This window comes from Propithecus coquereli, unplaced genomic scaffold (assembly GCF_000956105.1).
Source record: "Propithecus coquereli isolate 6110/MARCELLA unplaced genomic scaffold, Pcoq_1.0 Scaffold80, whole genome shotgun sequence".
NCBI classification, from domain to species: domain Eukaryota; kingdom Metazoa; phylum Chordata; class Mammalia; order Primates; family Indriidae; genus Propithecus; species Propithecus coquereli.
In genome coordinates, this window is record NW_012154174.1 from 7,498,813 (window position 1) to 7,517,414 (window position 18,602).

Genomic DNA, 18,602 nt, shown 5'->3' on the forward strand with positions numbered 1-18,602 from the left:
TGAGAACCCCACCAGCCAGAGGCCTTAGAAAATCCGCTCCCTTCCCACACTCTGCGTGCTAGAGCTGGCTCTGTGCTGAGTGCGTATGATCTGTTTAAATACCAGGAGTCACATTTCCGTTGAAGGAAGTCAGAAGGCAAACAGCTAGATCTAGAATCTGCTGATCTCCTTATACGTACCACAGATCTACCCACTAGTTCGCTAACAGTGCATCACAGGACCAGGAGGTTTGGGAGAAGTTCCTGGTCTTAGAGCCACAGTCACGGGGCTGAACAGGCCTGGGGTATTTAGGGGAACAAGCATCAGCACTGCAAGTTTGGATGTCATCACTGCTTGGTGATCATGGTGATGGGGAAATTCTCTAATTGGGTGGACAGAGACAGGGACGTCATTAGCAGGGCTAGCTGCCCTGAGGTACTGATTCTCAAAATTCTACCAGTGACAACTCTAGCTTGGTCAACTACTTACTAGATATTGCTTTAGGGAATCACTTATGGTGGAGCCTCGGTTTCTTACCTGTAAAATTATACCTTAGCTGCACAAAGGCAAGAGACTAAACCAAAAGATACCTCCTTCTCCTCCCATCCCCAGCCAGGTGCCAAGTCTATTCTATCTCGACAAAATCTCCCATGTCTATACACTCCCCTGGTACCCCACTGCCACAGTCCTGGTTCAGACACACTTCCGCTCCTACCTGGCTAATTCTAATAGTCTCCAAACCGGCTTTCCCTGCTCGTAGTCTCACCCAGGCCCAAGAATCTTCCTTTGATCAATATTTCACACTGCTCCAAATTCTTTTTTTTGTTTTTTTGAGACAGAATCTCTGTCACCCCAGCTAGAGCGCAGTGTCATCATCTTAGCTCACTGCAACCTCATACTCCTGGGCTCCAGTGATCCTCCTGCCCCAGCCTCCCGAATAGTTGGGACTACAGGTGCATGCCACCACACCCAGCTAACTTTTCTACTTTTTGTAGAGACGGGGTCTTGCTCTTGCTCAGGCTGGTCTCGAACTCCTGGCCTCAAGCGATCCTCCTGTCTTGGCCTCCCAGAGTGCTAGGATTACAGGTGTGAGCCACCACAACTGGCCTCCAAACTTTTTAACTATTCCCCATCACAATAGAGGCAAAGTCCTCTAGGCCCTTAGGTTCCAGCCAAATCTTCTCTTTAGTGCCAGCGCATACCCTAGCCACTTGAACCACCTGCAGTTCTTTGAGTGCCCCGTGCTTCCTCCTTCCTCTTTACCTTTGCATGTGCTGTTTCCTCTGCTCAGAGCAGCATTTCTCCCTTCCTTGCTGGCCCTCCAGGATCCGCTCAAGGTTACCTCTTCCTTGCTCCCTTAACCCTCCATGACCACCTTGCACATCTTCCTCATCACGATGCTCTCACTGTACTCGATTCATTGACACATCTCTTCCCGACCTGACCTTGAGCTAAAGGGCTTTCATCTCTATACCTAGTACACAGCACAGTGCCAGGCTTATGACCAACTCCCAGTAAGTGTTTGTTCCATGAACGAGTGAAGGATGAATCAATGAATCAGTGAAACTCTCGGATCCTCTTCCAGCCCCCAAACCTCATCAACTTTGGCTAAGAGTGCTGCCCATTTTTTTTTATTTCAGCATATTATGGGGGTACAGATGTTTAGGTTACGTATGTCGGCCTTGCCCCCCACCAAGTCAGAGCTTCAAGCGTCTCCATCCCCCGGATGGTGCACATTGCACTCATTATGTGTGCATATACCCATCCTTCTCCCCCCCCTCACCTGCCCGACACCCAATAAATGTTATCCTTATATGTACACTTAGGTGTTAATCAGTGAAACCAATTTTCTGGTGAGTACATGTGGTGTTTATTTTTCCATTCTTGGGATACTTCACTTAGTAGAATGGGTTCCAGAGTGCTGCCCTTTTGGCAGTCCTTTTAAAAAATGCAAACCTCCCTGGGCTGGTAGGACATTGAAGTTAATAAGTTATTTTAGACCTTAACCAGGTGATCAAGCAGAACAAGGGCACCAAAAAAATGCCCGCGGAGAAGAGGTATAAAAGCAGGGGTGGGGAGAGCACCAGAGATAAACACAACCCACGTCTCATTTGAAATGCAAATAATGCTGTCTCCTGTCTACATATAGTTTACAAAGTACTTTCACATACTTTATCTATGATGCCTCAAACCTGAAAGTTAGGTTGGATGAGTGTTATTACTAACCACGTTGTATATAAAGCTTGGAGAGATTTGTAATACCATAGGAAAAGTCTAATGATAAAATAGTCAAAGGAAAAGGATAATATAGAAAATTATGTATAGACTGTGAACACAACTATGTGAAAAAGAAGCAGAGGAAAAGACAGAGGAAATATACCAGAAGCATTCGTTCAATGAATATTTATTAAATGTCTGCCATATTCCAAACATCATGCTAGGTGCTGGCGCTGCAACGGTGATCAAAAACACACTGTCCTTGACCTCATGAAAGTTATAAGCCTGTGGGGGAAAAAACAAACATTAATCAAATACCCATGCAGCAAAGGTAAAATTGCAACAGTGACAAGTGTATCAAAGTGGTGGTACATGGTACAGTGAGATTGTAGACAAAATAGTGGGATCTTCTATAGATACAGGTGGCCTGGGAAAGACTTCCTTGAAGAAATGATCTTGAAGCATGAGCAAGAATTTATCTAGTCCAGAAAGTCAGGAAGAAAGTCCCAGGCAGCAGGAACATCGTGTGCAAGGGCCCTGTGGGGGAAGAGGGACTGGCCAGTAAGAGAACGGCTGAATAGAGCGAGCCTGGGGGAGTTGGTGCCAGGTGGAACTAAGAGAGGAGGCAGGGAGCAGACCCCATAAAAGCTTGCAGGCCACCCTTAAGAAGCACTGGGAGTCATTCAGCATATTTGCATTTTCAAAAGATTACTCTGCTTTAGGTGAGCAGGGTGGAATGGTAGGGGTGTGGGAGGAGGCGGAGGGAGAGACAGAGTCAATGGGGAAAGCCAGTTGGGAAGCTATTGCAGGAGTCCAGGCAAGATCTGATGGTGGCTTGGGCTCAACTAATGGTGGTGGTGGAGGTGGAGAGAAATGGATGACTTCAAGAGACATTAGGCAAAACTGCCTGGATTTGGTGATGGAGGGGATGAAGGAGGCGAGGAGAGAGAAGCGTCGAGTTTCTGGCTCGTGTAATTGAATGGATGTGGTGCCATCATCTGAGACAGGGAGAGATGGAAGAAGTCCAGGTTGGGACATGAAGACAGGGCCAATTTGGGGCAGGCTGACTTTGAGGTGCCCTGTGTGTGACATCCAAAAGTGGTGGTGTCAAGTAGACAATAAAAATCAAGAGTTTGGAGTGCAGAGGAGAGATCTGGCTGGAGACAAGCACTTGTGAGTCATCTGTTTATTTGTGGTAATTTAAGCCTGTGTGTGGATGAGATTGTGAGGGAGAAAGTTGAGGGTGGAAGAGAAGATTTAGGATCAGGCTTTGGGGAAGCCAACATCCAAGGCCAAATAGAGGAGGTTGGGATTGCAAAGGAAACCCAAGAAGCCAGAGATGTTAACAAAGGCTGTGGAATGCTATGAAAGTGGTATACTTCTATAGCTATTTTTATAATTGGGTGAAAATTTTTAGATAAAAAGATATTTTTTTATGGCTCCTTGACTTTAATTAACTAACTTTCTAGACTTAAAAAAATAGTACCTGAGGGCAAGAGGTGATATTCAAAATATTTTAAGTAGCAAGACTTCCCAGTGCCAACACTTTGACCGGCAGCTGGAGGAGGGGAGGTCTCAGAGGCCCCTACTGTGCCAGGCATTAACCCTGTGGTTGTGATCATGAAGAAGGCGACAGAGGCTGATGGCAGGGAGTGACATGAAGAGGATCTCAGGACTGCAGCTCTTTAGTGACTGAGCAGAAGCAGTTCCTGCTGCTGGGACTCAGCCCTGCCTAAGGGTCCTCACCAGCAGCAGCCCACCAGCTCCTTGCCCCACCCCACTCTGTGCCTGCTCATTGCCCCAGATGCTAGTCGACCACAACAGCCTGTTCATTTCCTGAGAGCACCTTGCCTTCTCATGTCTCCATGATCTTTCCTGTGCCTGGAATGCCTTTCTCCTCCTTGTTTGGCAAATAACTATGCATATTCGAAGGCCCAGGTGGGCCTGGATGGAACTTGAAAACATCATGCAAGTGAAAGAGGCCAGTGACAAAGGTCCACGTATTATAGGATTCTATTGCTATGAAGTGTCCAGAATTGGCAAATCTGTGGAGACAACAGAAAGTAGATTAGGGGTTGCCTAGCGCCGAGAAGGTTGCGGAGAAAAAGGGAGTGATTGCTAATGCGTACAGAGTTTCTTTGGGAGGTGATGCATGTACTAAAAACCATTGAGTTGTCACCTTACATGGGTGGCCAGGTACATGCCTGTAGTCCCAGCTGCTCAGGAAGCTGAGGCAGGAGGATCACCTGAGCCCAGAGTTTGAGACCAGCCTGGACAACATGAAGAGACCCTGTCGCTACAAAATAAAAAGAATAAACGGGTGAATTGTATAGTATATGAATTGTATCTCAAAAGAACTGATATTTAAAAAACATCTCAGCAGCTCCTCTCACTGTGTCTGATTTTAAGGGAGGCTCCAGTGTTGCCTGCTGGGGAGGAAGGGGGTGCAGTGGGGGTGCGTGTGCAGGGGCATGTGCAGGGGTGTGGCTGGCGTGAGGTGCTGGAAACCAGAAAGACAGAGCGTAAGCGGAAACCAAGTGGAGCCTTGATAATACAACGGGCAGCAGAATATTTCAGAAGGAGGGCTTCTGGTGAAAACGGAAACCACTTCAGTGAAACCAGATTTCAGCAGGAGGCTGAGGTTAGCTTGAAGGGTGAAGTTGTGCTTTGAAAGTGGTGGCTGAGTGTGGTCTCCTCACCTGGCCTGGGAATCTTTTAAGAGGAAAGAATTATGATCTCGGAGAGGGTTGGAATTCTGATATACTTTGCCTGGAAACCCAGCATCCCTAAAGTAAGATGCTTGAAAGGAGGGCAGCTCTCCGCGCCCCCATTCGGGCCCTCCTGAGAGGTGATCTGTCTTAGTGCCGGGCGTGCGGACCCAGGAGCCAGGTTCGAATCCTGCCTCTATGCGTTTGCACCTGCGTTGCCTTGTGCAAGTCACTCAACCTCTCTGTGCCTGCACTTGCTCTACGCTTAGATGGGGCTAGTGATAGCACCTTCCTCATAGGATTGTTGTGAGGATTAACTCAGACAACACGTGAAGAATTTAGCGCAGTGCTCGGTCATGTAAGCACTAGCAGGCAGTCTCTAAAGTGAGAATCTGGAGCCGTGAAACTGGTTGCCAGAGAAGTGGCTGGTGCCAGTCCCGAGTGAGATCTAAGATCGAGGGAAGAGACAGCAGCTGGCTGGGGGTCGGGTGGTGGCTGGGAAATGGTCTGAAGGTTATTAGCAGCCCCATTGCTCAACCCTCTCAGTGGGGCTCATACTTCCTGTTTTCCGTGTCTCGGAGCCCTGGTGCTGGAGCGGCTCAAGTTTGAACAAGATCTTTCGTGGCCCCTGGGGGGGAATGCAGAGGCCACGCAGCAACTCAGCCTGGGCTGGGCCCCTTAGCTTCAAATCATTCCTTTTTCTTTCCTAGGACGTTTTCATTCCCATAAAACAACACAATTCTGAGGTGGGAGAGAGCAGGGAGTTCCCATTCAATGCTACAAGAATTGACTTAGCTTTGTAATAATAGCCACTATTTTTAGGTTTTTATTAAAGGTGCCAGGATTGTGCTAAGAGATGTATGAACTCATGAATCCGTATATCAATCCCAGGAGGTAGATATTATTATCTCTGTTTTACAGGTAAAGAAACCGAGGCACAGAGAGACTAAAAGTCCTTCCCAAGACACACAGCTAGTGTCAGAGCCAGAGTTGCAGTCCAGGCCACCCAACTCCAAAATCATGCTCTGAACCACCGCGTCGCACTGTGTAAGACAACACGGAGATTATGGGGATTAAAAGCTGAACACTCTGGGGTCTTTCAAGGAGCCACAGTCTGGGACGCTCAGGAGACCTTACACCCCCAAAACGCTACTCAGAAACCCGCTGTTGATGCAGAGAACTCATGCTGACCATGTCTGGAATTCGGGCCCTTCATATATTTTGACCAGTTGTTCCCAAAGTGTCCTAATCAGTGGTGCATATCAGAAATACTTGGGAGCTTTTCTGAAACCACAAGCCCTTGGCACTAGCCCTGACCTGCATCACAATTTCTACACGTGGAGCACAGGTATGTATATATTTTTAAAAGGTTCTCAGGTGACTCGGTTAAGAAACACTGCTACAAGCCATCAACACAACTTGGAAATTCCAATATTTCGGCATCCGACTGTATCTCCCAGCCCGCCCCTACGCTCCAGTTCTTCATTACCTGATGTTTCATTCAAAGCATGCGGTCACCCCATTGGACATCGTCCAGCTTTAGATTCTGAGTCCCCTCATCCTGGGGATAGCAGAGGCTGGTCACGAGCTCTGTTAACACTGAGGTCCCCAACCCCTGAGCCGTGGCTGGGTGCCGGTCCGTGGCCTGTTAGGAAACGGGCCGCACATTACTGCCTGAGCTCCGCACCACCCTCCCCACACCCACCACTCCCCACCCCTCCAGCCCTGGTCTGTGGAAAAATTGTCTTCCATGAAACCAGTCCCTGGTGCCAAAAAGATAGGGGAGTGTTGCATCAACACAGTGAGAAAACTCAGCTCCAGCCCCACACACAGATCATGGGAGATTGTTTTCTATTCGCTGAAAGTCACAGACTCAAGCTGGAGTTTTGGATCAGCCATTTTCACTCATGCAAGTGTTCTTCTTGGTTGAGGTTAGCCCAAGGATTGATGAGGGCAGAGTGAAGAGAATGTGGAATACAGTTAATCCTAAAGAGGACCACTGTGTACAGTTGTACAAGTTGTGCACTGCACAAAGGCATCAGGCTGAGGAGGCAATTGGGAGCTGAAACTCAGCCTGCGCACCACTTACCATGCCATGGGCCCCTGGCTTGGGACATCTGTTTGTATTGCATGTGTTATGGAGGCCCTGCCCTACAAATCTAACATCTAACTCCCAAAGCCCCATTCGGCCCAGAGATGCAGCCCCACAAGAGACTGTAAGGTGCATGCCACCCTCATCATTTTCTACTTCTTATGCTCCCCAAATCCCCCCCATACAAGCACCAGGGAGAAGCCAAAGTCTTCAGAAAAATCACATTTTATTGATCAGTTTTATTCAAAATTATAAAAATAGATATAAATAAAAATAGCAGAAAATAGTTATTAAATATTCAGTGTACAGGAGTGGTCCTCATCCCACCCAGTGAGGATCGGATGAACGAGGCTGAAAGGTAAAAAGGGATAACTGGCCATGAAAGCAACATCTGTGCGACAGTGAAACCGAGCCATTTAAGTGCTGGTCACAGGTCATGCCCAGAATAATATGTTCACAGGCATCATCACGTGGGGGACCCAAGGCCCTGAGAGTGACGCAGAACCTCTCCAGACAGACCATCCTGTGTGGCATCACAGTTCATACAGTTTAGGGGAATCTCTAGACTTGCAATCAGACACCAGCTCTTACTCACACTCACGCTCACACTCAGCCGGTGCACAAGTGTGCAAAGGTACACATATACATAATGTTTCCTGACACACTCGTACAATGTCAGAGCCTGTCCCTCAAGTCATTAGTGTCTCTAGTCCCCAAACTGCTGTTCCCACATTGGTCAAGCTCCCTCAAGAGACCTCAGCTGTTACACTTCCTAATTGGGAAATTATTCATTTCTCAACAATGGGCCTCACGAATGCCCATTGTCGGGGGAGCTGACTGTCCTTCCAGCCATGCACAAGAGATGCCATTTTTAGCTCCTGAAGGCTTTAGTCTAGAAAAAGACAAACGACTAGTCAATACTATCCTGAGTCAGGACGCCCCCTCCATCCTAGCCAGGGGGTCTGGGCGGCCAGCACCCAGGCCTGCGTCTGAGGATAAAGCAATTGCCACTCGCCCTGGCGGGCAGCGCGAAAAAACCATCTCTGCAGAGCCTGTCTTCCCAGTCTCTTCTTCCAGCTGATGGAGATGACCCTACTGCAAAAATGACGGTCAGCGAGGCAGTAGGTGGTGCCCGTTTCCTCCCTCAGCTCCCTGGGGGCCCTCAGAGGCTGTTCTCTTCCCCAGTGTGAGCGCGGATCCAGGGCAGGAATCGTGAGACCCTGGTGTAGACGCCCGGCTTGTCCTTCAAGGCACATCCGCGGCCCCAGCTCACAATCCCAGTCAGAGTCAGGCGGCCTCGGGTGGAGCAGATGAGGGGGCCCCCAGAGTCTCCCTGGAAAACCAAAGACACAAAACAATGAGCCCTGGGACAAGGGAGGAGGGGGCCTTCCGATCCCACCACCCAACCACGCCTGAGAGACAGGGGAGAGTTTCCTAGAGTCAAAGTCCTCAGTGGCTCCCTGTTTCCTACCACATCAAGTTCAAAATGCTCTGCTGGCTTTCAAAGCCTGTCACCTGCCACTGTGCCATCTACACTCCCGGACCCTGCCTGTCCTCCCCACCCTGGACATACCCGGCTCCTTCAACGTTTTGTATATTTCAACTGAAACACCGTCTTTACTTCCCTCCACCTCCTCAAATCCCCATCCAGTCACATTCTCCTTAAAGCCTCCCCTCCCTGGCGGCCTACTCGCCACTCGCCTCCCTCTCCTAAACGCCTGGTCATTTAAAATTCACACCACACCCTGAGCGCTGAGCTATACTGTCTTCTACTCTTTCCTCCTTCTATGGTCTTAGTCCCCCCGCCAGTCTGAAGTCCCCAGCACACAGCTGGGCTCATGACGTTTGGCAAACAAATAAGAAGTTGGCTCCTGATTCTGGCTTCCTGGGGCTTTGGCTATAGAGAGACTCCCCGATGCTGGCAGGGACGAGCCCAGGAGCGCTGGGGAGATTTGGGGGTGATGGAAAGAGATGCTTGGAACTCCCACCTGGCAGGAATCCGTTTCCCACTGTGGGTCGGCGGCACACAGCATTTTGGAAGTGACTTCAGAGCCATAGTAGTGGGGCTGCTGGCACTCCTGGTGGGAAATCAGCTTCACAACAGTCATTTTCAGCTGCTCTGGATACAGATAGTCGGCTAGGTGGAGGGAAGCGGGAGGAGTTCGTGTTAAGATGTGTCTGTCCATTGGGACTCTCAGCCAGGGAGGGGAACAAAGTGTCGCTACCAGGGAAAGCCCCATTCCTTTCCACCCAAATCTGAGCCTTTACCCCACTTATAGCCCCTCACCCCCATCTACTCACCCTTGTGGCCCATCACTCCCTAAACAACGCCCCCACTCCACCCCGGACCCATCTGCCACCCCATGGAGCTCCCATGTCTGACTCCACAGTCTTCTCTTGATCACGCCGGGCTCACTTCCAGGTCACGACACTCCCCCAGGACCCTCAGTCAGCCCCAGATGTCACTTACTGTGATTCTCTTTTCCAAAGCCCGTGATCTCACAGCTTGTGCCAAAATGAGCGTCGCCGTACATCGGGGGCAGGCAGATGGTCTGTATGGACCGGGAGGGCTGCGCACACTGGCCCCCACTGGAACGGATCTTCAGCAAGGCTAGGGCAGGAGAGACGGTCCGAAGGGAAAGATTAGCGCCTAGTCAGGTGGTGCCCATCTCTCCCCTCCAAATGCTGAGGGAGTGTCTAAGTCTATCCCTAGGTCAGTTATGGTCAGAGGTCATCCAGGGATGTCTGATGGTAGCTTGTCACCTGAAGCCCCCCATCCCCCAAAGGACTTTGCTCCAGCTGCTGACAAAGGCTGGGACAGTCAGGGCTACCACATATAGGTATACAGGTTGACATATACAGAATTGAGGGGGAAACAGGTTGTTTCCTGCAAAAAGCCCCTGCCGAAGTAGCTGGGCTGAAATCCAGCCCAAGCCTGTCTTCTCCAAGTTCCATATCCTGGTACCGACAAGGGCTGCATCCAACAGAGGAAGGAATGTCTAATTCCCATAAACAGGGCATTCCCAGCCCAAGCCTGGGCTGTCTCCACTCAGAAGAGGCTAGCTGTTTGGGATATTCGGGGTCTCTACGGAGAGGCACCAGGCCCCTCACGTACTCCACTCTGAACTCTTCCCCTCCGCTTCCTTTGTTGCATAAAGTAGGGGCTTCAAGTTCCCTGATAGCCTCAACCTCTTCTCGGGTCTCTCCTTGGAGCCCCCTCTCCCCAAGCCGCCATCATCATGGCGGTGAGGGTTTCCCACTCACCAATATCGTTATGGTGAGCAAGAGTGTCAGCACTGTAGTCCTCGTGCAGGATGAGCTGTTCCACCTCAAACTTCATCTCCCCAGGCGTATTGGAGTTAAGTTTCGACCGGCCCAGGTAGACGATGTAGTCCTCCTCCTTCCGTGGGTAGTTACTGTGGGAGGTGACACCTGTCAGAGAGCTTGTTCTCTTGAAATCCTGTCCCCTCCTCCCCACCTTAGAAGCCTCAAAGCACGCTTTGTCCCCAAGGCGATGGGACACATGGAGAGGGGCTGATGAGGGAGAATTGAGGGGGAATCCTTTGCTGGGAAGGAGAAGGGCGTGGGGCAGGAGGGTCAGAGAGAAGAGACAGAGGACGTACATGAAGCAGTGCGTGGCGCTGAGCACCCAGCAAGGGCTGATGAGGCTGCCTCCGCACACATAGCTGACGGAGCCTCCCCGGTGCCTCCTGTAGATGGCTGCAAACCAGGGCTGGTTCTCAATGGTGGTGAATTCTCCCCCGACAATCTTAAAGCGGGGCCTCAGAGCCTTCTGGCCACACTGAAACTCCAGTTGTTCTGGAGGAGAGAAGGGCCTTGTTCCTGGAGGATAAAAAAAGGGATGTCTTGAGGAGGCAGGTAGGACAATGCATCCCTCTCAGGCAGCATCCCTCCTCACCCTTCCTGTGATGGAATACGGGGACATTTGAGTTTGTCCCCTTCCACGCCACTGTCACAGGCAGGTCAGTGACACTCACCAGCAGAACAGTCGGGCACCTTGCACTCTTGGACAATCTGCTTTAGGCCAACCTGCACGTAGCACCAGGGCCGCCTCTGGTTGTCTGGGTTCCTGGCAACACAGAGGGATAGGGGTGTCATTCCAGCCCAGAAAGCCTTCCCTCCATCCTCCCCTCCAGGCAAGACTCCAGCAGAGGCCTCGCTTTTCTCATGCTATGACCTCTGGGAGCAGAAGGGGATGGTGACAAGGGTTTCTGAGGCGTGGGGAGGGCTCTTGGGCCTTGTCGCCCCCACCTCACCTGCAGTAATTGTGTTTCCCCAGGCCCAGCTGAAGGGCGTCAGGTCTGTGGGCATGGTATGTTTGCAGAAAGACAGGGTTAGAGTTCCAGGCCAGGCAGGGTCGGCCCATGATGTCGGTGTTGGCCTTTCCTCGGTAAAAGTGACCATTCCCCTGATAGCAGGTTTTTGCTGTATCTATGGAAAGACATTAGGACAAGAGAATATTAGAAAGAAGAAAGTTCAGACAGGTATTTTAGAGATTACCTGATTTCAGACCTGGCAGAGAACACTAGAAAGGGTCTCCTTCTATCCCCATCTCACATTCGTGGAACCACTGCTTCATGAGAGTGTGTGTGTGTGTGTGTGTGTGTGTGTGTGTGTGTGTGTGTGTGTTTACCTTTGATTGTGTATGTCACATAGAGATGACGATGTCACCCACCCTATCTGTAGCTCCTGACTCCTGCCTGCTCTTGCATCCCACCCATCTCTCCTTGCCCCCAAATCTCTGGTGCCTCCACCTTCCCAGTTAGAGCCTGGATCTCCATACCTATCTCGCAGTGCTCCCCTTGGAATTTCTTTGGGCAGTTGCATCGCCGAATGTTGGAGAAGTACTTGTAGGACACACATGTTCCTCCATTCAGACAGCCGCAGTTCGCTGGGGAGCACAAAGGTGGGATAAGCAAGGAGCTGGGGAGGAGAGGGGGCAGGGGGAGCCAGCCCTGCAGCAGGGGTTGGGGGGTGCCCCCTGAGGCTTTTCCAGGATGTCTGTGCAGCCAACTATCGTGCAAGGGGTGGATACTCACATGCATCAGACACTCGACGAAGTTCATGGCTGCCCTGGAAGAGATTGGGGGACGGGGTCACCAAAGGTCCCAGGCTCCTGGGACTCCAGGGTGAGGATAAACTGGCCCCAATCCCCAAACCCACTCTTCCTTCCAGCTCCCTCTCTCCTCAACCTGTTCATATCTAACTAGCCCTCTGATGAAAGATCGTGGGTTTCCAGCAGGGAGAAACGGATTGACTCAGACAAGCTTCACATACCAGGTGCCCTCAGGCTGGGGCAGTCCCTGGGTCTTCTTCTTGCCTCGCCAGGAGTGCGGTCCCCTTGGTTCTAAGACCCCCTGCTGCCACACCTGTCCTGTTTCCCCAGGAGAGGCTGGCGCTGCAGTTGATGGAATCCGGAGGACTCCAGCTCCCTATGCAGCCCCTCCCCTCCCCTGGCGCCGTGCAGAGGTCCTGCAAGCCCCCTCCTGCGACATTAAGTCAGAACCGGGCAGCCACTCACTTTGGAGCCGCTCACGACCGGGACGCAGAGGAGCAGGCACGCCAGCAGGACTCTCATGGTGGCGAGGTTGGGGCTCTGGACAGACAGCGGCTCTGCAAGGGAAGGAGAAGTGAGGGCAAGAAGCGGAGGAGCGAGAAGGCGGGTTCTGTGGGTTACTGACGTGCTGGGGAGGAGCCCGCGGTGCCCAGGCTCCCCAGCCCCGCAGCCCCTCCGCCCCGGGGGCTCCGGGCTCCCGGCGCAGCCTGGCCGCGCACCCTCAGGGGCACGCACGGAAGGGGAGCCGTGACTCGTGCAGCCCCGGCAGCCCGCGGTAGGGGGAAGGGAGGCGCGCCCGAGCCGGGCCGCCGCGCATCCCGCCCGGGGCTCCTGGGGCCGCCGGCACTCACCAGTGGCTGCGGCGGGAGGGCGCGGGCCGGCACTGCGGGGACAGGTTGGCACCAGGCCGGGCTCTAGGGCTCCAGTCTCCGCGCTGTGCCGCCGGCCGGCGACGCGGGCTCTATATCAGGACCGCCCAGCCCCGGCCCCGCCCGCCGCGGCGCCCGCTCCACTCCCTTCCCTCCCCTTCCCGGCTGCCGGCAGTAACCGGGACCCCACGTGCTTCCGCAACTTTGACAAAGTTGGGGTGGCAGCGCGATCCCCAGCGGGGGCGAACGGAGTCTGGACCGAGGGATAGAGAGGCATGTCAATTCCGCGCCCTTCCTGCCTTTCGCACGGCCGTGGGCCCCGCGCCGGCGCAGGGACCGCCCCGTCCCCCGAACTGCAGAGAAGAGAGGGCGCTGGAGACTCCCTTCCCAGCGCAGCTCTGATTAGGACCTGCTTTGGGGTCCCCTAATCAGTTCTTCTCCAACCTCTCCGCCCTCGTCCCCCACCTGCCCAAGAGTGATTCAGACCCCTGGGTGTAGGGGCAGAGTCCGCAGCTCACGTAGTTGCAAAGTCTCTTTGTTGATGTGAAAATTGCAGGTGACTTCCTCTCCCTGAAACACAGACACAGAAGCCTGCTAACAGGGGCCGCCTCTGCCCAATGCCAGGTCACCAAATGCCACCAACACACCAGTGGGTAAGACAAAGCTGAGTTTATCACTTAGGTGGTAAGGGAGTTTGGTTGTGTTATCAGATGGGGAAAGGCAAGGACAGGTTTACTGAGGATTTGCAGTTGGTTTAAAGTCAGTCTTCGAAAGTGGGGGATTGATAAGGATTGAATAAGGGTCATGACATGATATCGTAGGATCCTGAGAGCAAAGTCCTAGGGCACAAATTGTTGATGCTTCTTATTGAAGCGTTGACGGGTCTTGGGAAGTTCCTATAATGAACAATCCATATTTTCCCTTTATAATTAATAAAGTTAATTATAAAGACAATGGAATAGTAAAGACTTATTATTGTAGACAGTAAACTGTGGAGGGGTAGGATGTTCTGGTCTCACCTCTGAGGAGTGGGGACTGGAGGACAAGATGAGAGGGAGATTTCCTTTTCACTGCATGTCCCTTTATACTGTTTACATTTTTAAAACACATCCATGTATCACCCATTCCAAAAAGATAATCATACATTTGTAAATGTATGTGCATTTAGTATTCTACTTCCTCAGACAGCCTTGTTTCTATTAAGATAAAAACAATTGTTTATCAAATAAAATTGGCCTCCAGAAAGACAGGCCATGCGTAAATGATTCCACCTGCCCTTCCTGTGTGAGGATGAGCACACGCATTTCTGTACAGACACACACACACATACACACACATGTGCGCGCACACGCATCCCATGGGCACAGTTGCAGGAGCACAGCGGGCACTCTGTGGTTCAGTCACCCTCATCTCTTTCTGCTAGTGTCAGGAACTAGCAGAAGTGGTTGGAGTCACTTCAGTGCCACCTGGCAGGACTGGCTCCCTTAACAGGAGGAAGGAGGCTGAGTTCCTATAATTCATTAGAGGCCCAAGGGTTTGGTCTCTTTCCCTGCCTAGGCCTGCAGCATTTTGCTGCCTTGCAAACCTGGACCTTGGGTCTGGGTCCACTTGAGAGGGGCAGAAGGAAGGCAGGGAGAGCACCAGAGAGCAGAAAGGAGGAGGGTCCCTTTGCTCCACCCCAGCCAGAGGTCTCAGGGTGCCAGCCGCTGGCTGGGGAAAGTGCAAGTTAACCATCCAGTCTTAGGGATGCAAGTGACCCATTGTCCTCTGGAGGGAGTTTTGCTGTGCCTGCTGACACAGGGGGCAGACTGAGTCAGATGAGCTATAGGCCTCAGAGCTGGCCTTGCTACTTCCTCTAGAAGACTGTGGCCAGTTTTGTTTGAATTTGAGAACTCATTAATTGTAAATAAACGTGATCAAAATGTAAACAGAGATGTTGCAGCCTGAGGACTTACCCCGAAACTCCTAGGTTAGTTATCAGGAAATTCCCAGCGGCTGTCGTGATTCACGTTGCTCCCCCCAGCAGCTCTCATGACTCCGGATTACTTGGCTGGAGGCTGTCATGCTGATTCTCCAGGGCAGGATGACTTCATTTCCTCCTGGACAAGGGCGAGGAGACCAGACCGTTATGCAGTATGACACCCCTCCTCCCCCTCCTCCCCCTCCTCCCCCTCTTCCTCCCTCCTACCATCTCTTCACCTAGCTCCTCCCACTCTTCACAGAACTTCCTTAATCCACTCACTGATCTTGGTGCTCTCTGAAATCTCTGTGACCATCTTTTTGTGCACTGTCTGTGCTAGACTTTCAGTTGCTTGAGGGCAAAGATCACGTCTTAATTATCTTTGTCTCTCCCTCAGCACTTGGTACATGCCTTGTTCATGTAGGTGCCTTATTGTGACTGAATCAGTGCACGAGTAGGAAGAGAGAGCTTTAGGGTACCTGGAAGGTTCCCTCCTCTGTCTTTTTTTCTCTTATCATAAAAAATAGTACCAGCTTGTACTGTTTTTTGTAATGTATTTCTTTTTTGTGCTTAAAGGCGCTTCGTTGTAAACCATTCCTCTTTAACCTCATATCTGCCTTGTGATGTAGACCAGGATGGTTGTTCCCATTTTACAGATAAGGAAAATGAGGTGGAGAGATGAGACCTAGTTGATGAATGGCAAAGCCACCACTAGAACCCAAGTCTTCTGATCCTTGTTCCTATGCTCTAGACCTCACTGTCTCCATGAACACAGAATGCTACAAAAGAAGGGCCAGGTAGTGTTAGATGTTCCAACTCAGGGGATCCCTCCTACAGACTTCGGAGACCTTCCTCTAGAAATGCCACTCAAACCATGGATTCAGAGCTCCTAAGACGCCCTCCCTGCCACGTAAGTTAGTTCCTTGCCTGAATTCCATGAACTGACTTTGGGTCTAGGCTAGCTGAAATTTCTATCGACGGTAAAAATAAGGAACCAGGCCAGGCGCGGTGGCTCACACCTGCACTCATCCTAGCACTCTGCGAGGCCGAGGCAAGCGGATCGCTTGAACTCAGGAGTTCGAGACCGGTCTGATGAGCAAGGGCGAGACGCCGTCTCTACTCACAATAGAAAGAAATTAGCTGGACAACTAAAAATATATAGAAAAAATTAGCTGGGGATGGTGGCACATGCCTGTTGTCCCAGCTACTCGGGAGGCTGAGGCAGGAGGATCGCTTGAGCCCAGGAGTTTGAGGTTGCTGTGAGTTAGGCTGACGCCACGGCTCTCTAGCCCGGGCAACACAGTGAGACTCTGTCTCAAAAAAAAAAAAAAAGAATAAGGAACCAAATGTGTGTGATTTCATTCTTTTCCTGATTCCTAGAATGAAGCCACCCACCTCCTGCCTCTGCGGCTCTGGGGACCAGGCCCCCTGAGTCAGATGTGGCAACAGAGACGGATGGAGAGGCTGCCTTTCCAGAGCTGCTCATAAACGGGCGAGCAGATGCCAGCTGGGCAGGGAGGGGCAGGGTATCCGAACCTGGCCCTGAGACTGTGTCCAGGAAACTAGGCCTCGGAAGGGCTATTTTCTAACCAGCTTGACCCAAAGGGAAGTTCCCATGGAGTCATAGGATGTATTCCGGGGTTGCTATACAAAGAATATTCAGCATGGTACTATAGACAGACCACCGTGTCTAGCCATGAGTCTGCCACATCCAAGTTGAATGATCTTAGTCAAATCGCTTTACTTTTTTGATCTCAGTTCTCCCTTTGGTAAAATGAAGCAACATCTGTCCTATTGTGCCTCATTTTGCAGATTGAATGAGATCATGCTTGTGTGTAAAAGCACTCATTCATTCCTTTATTCATTCAGTATTTATCATGGACCTACTATGTGCCAGGCACAGTTCTAGATGCTAGAGAGAGGAGGATGAACTTTGTAAACTGTAATTCCTAGCTCAAGTGCCCGCCTTCCCTTCCTGACTATGGCTGTGTTGGCCCAGAAGAGCAAGTCATGCTGGAGTCCATTCCAGGATTCCAGTTAAGTGGGGATGCCGTGTCCTTGGACAGCAGTTCCCAGCAACTAGGCAGCCAGGACACACAGCTGCATGTGCTACTCACCCACAGCCCTGACTCCCACCCCCGCTCCCTCCTCTCTGTGGCTCTGCGTGGCATGACCCTCTTCTCTCTCCCTCCTACACACAGGGCAGATGGACTCCTCGGTAGTTCTGGGAAGGAGGCACATAGCTTCCAAGAGTCTGAGGACCCCCTTCCGCCTGTGTGTTTGGGGCGAAGGGTGAAGCTGGCTGGCAACAGCAGGCAGGGAGAGCCACTTCTGGGCCTGTAATGCAATAGGGGAGGTGCTGGAGCTGCTGGGCCCCCAGCGGCCTGTGGAAAGGGTGGAATGAAGTCACATACTTGCTTCCTTACTCATGGAAAGCAAAGAGCCCAGGGGCTGGACCTGAGGTTATACTCTGTCGTCAATAGCACCGTGCACGGGGAGCCAAGTCGGTCCCTCCAGCATCAGCCTATGACCCCCTAACCCACCTCGCCCTTTCCCACCTCACCATCTCTGGCCTGATTCCTAGGCCCACCCAAGCCAGTCAGGTCAGACCTCTCCTTGAATATCTTGAGCCTTGGCCAAATTTTTCTTTGTCCCTAACCCAAACTCAGTTACTACCCAAGTCAGGAACTCATTACCTCAAAGGAGTATTGGTCATGACTTTGCAGACCTTCTGGATTCTGAGTTCCTCCCCAGGAACCAAGGTCAGGCCCTGGTCCTAGAATGTCTGCTTTTAGCTCAGGTTACCATGTTGGATGGCGATAGATTGGTTAACTGGAAGCTGAGGGGCATACCCAAGAACAAGGGGCTGGGATGGCTACCCACAAACTGGTGGGGGGGTTTGCTGAAGACTGCCAAGAATTTGATAATGTTTAGGGAAATATGTTGAGGCAGCAGCTGAAATACTAAAAAATTCTTATCAGAAGAAAACCAACATAACATCCATAACCCACATGATGTATAACTTCTCCCAAGCTGGACTCTATATGCTTCTCCGTCTTCCAAGCAAGTGCAAGTACTCCCCCTTCCATTACACAGAAAGGAAAATGGAGGCTAATGAAGGGAAGTGATTCATCTGAGTTCATTCACTAAAATGATGAGATTCAGAATTCACAGATTTTTTAGGAACTTTGTGACACATTTCCATCCTCTTCTCTCCTATTCTGAATCCTCAGCTCCTCCCTTCCTGGTCACCGTCCATCCCCACCCTCTATCTCTTTGTCTTCCCTCCCCTCCTGTATAAGGTGCTTCTTTTCTCTGATTTGATGAGCCTCTGGGTAGGGTTGGGAGGCAGCCAAGTCCTGTGAAGAGGACAGTCTCCTTTTAGAAGGCACTGCAGGACTGAATGCATGGATTTGGGTGGGAAGAGGAAGCAGGGACACGGCAGGAAGCCCTGGGGACAGGTGTGTGTGCAGAGTGAGTGGGAGGAGCAGTATTGTGGGTAGTCCCCTAGCCAGGATGCTCCTTGGTTACTCTGGAGGCAGTGATTGGAGGAAATGTGGCAGGAGCTGAAGAAGAGGAAGTCTATTGTCTCCAGGGAACATTATAATCTATCCCTTGTTAAGACAGATAACAATAATCCACTTTTAATTGCATTACATTCATTTAACAACAACCTTTAAGGAGGGTACTGTTAATATCA

At 51.3% G+C, this 18,602-nt stretch overlaps 1 protein-coding gene across 1 annotated transcript; it reads right to left on the bottom strand.

Annotated features, from left to right (window-relative positions):
• Positions 1-7,313: 7,313 nt before the first annotated feature.
• On the bottom strand, positions 7,314-13,037 carry PLAU (plasminogen activator, urokinase). Its single transcript, XM_012663342.1, has 11 exons — positions 12,925-13,037; positions 12,539-12,630; positions 12,057-12,090; positions 11,801-11,908; positions 11,274-11,448; positions 10,995-11,086; positions 10,620-10,839; positions 10,261-10,412; positions 9,467-9,607; positions 8,985-9,133; positions 7,314-8,329 (listed from the first exon to the last, which is right to left on the bottom strand). The coding sequence occupies exons 2-11, from the start codon at positions 12,593-12,595 to the stop codon at positions 8,159-8,161; spliced, it is 1,299 nt and encodes a 432-aa protein (XP_012518796.1). The 5' UTR covers positions 12,596-12,630; positions 12,925-13,037; the 3' UTR covers positions 7,314-8,158.
• Between the last annotated feature and the right edge of the window lie 5,565 nt (positions 13,038-18,602).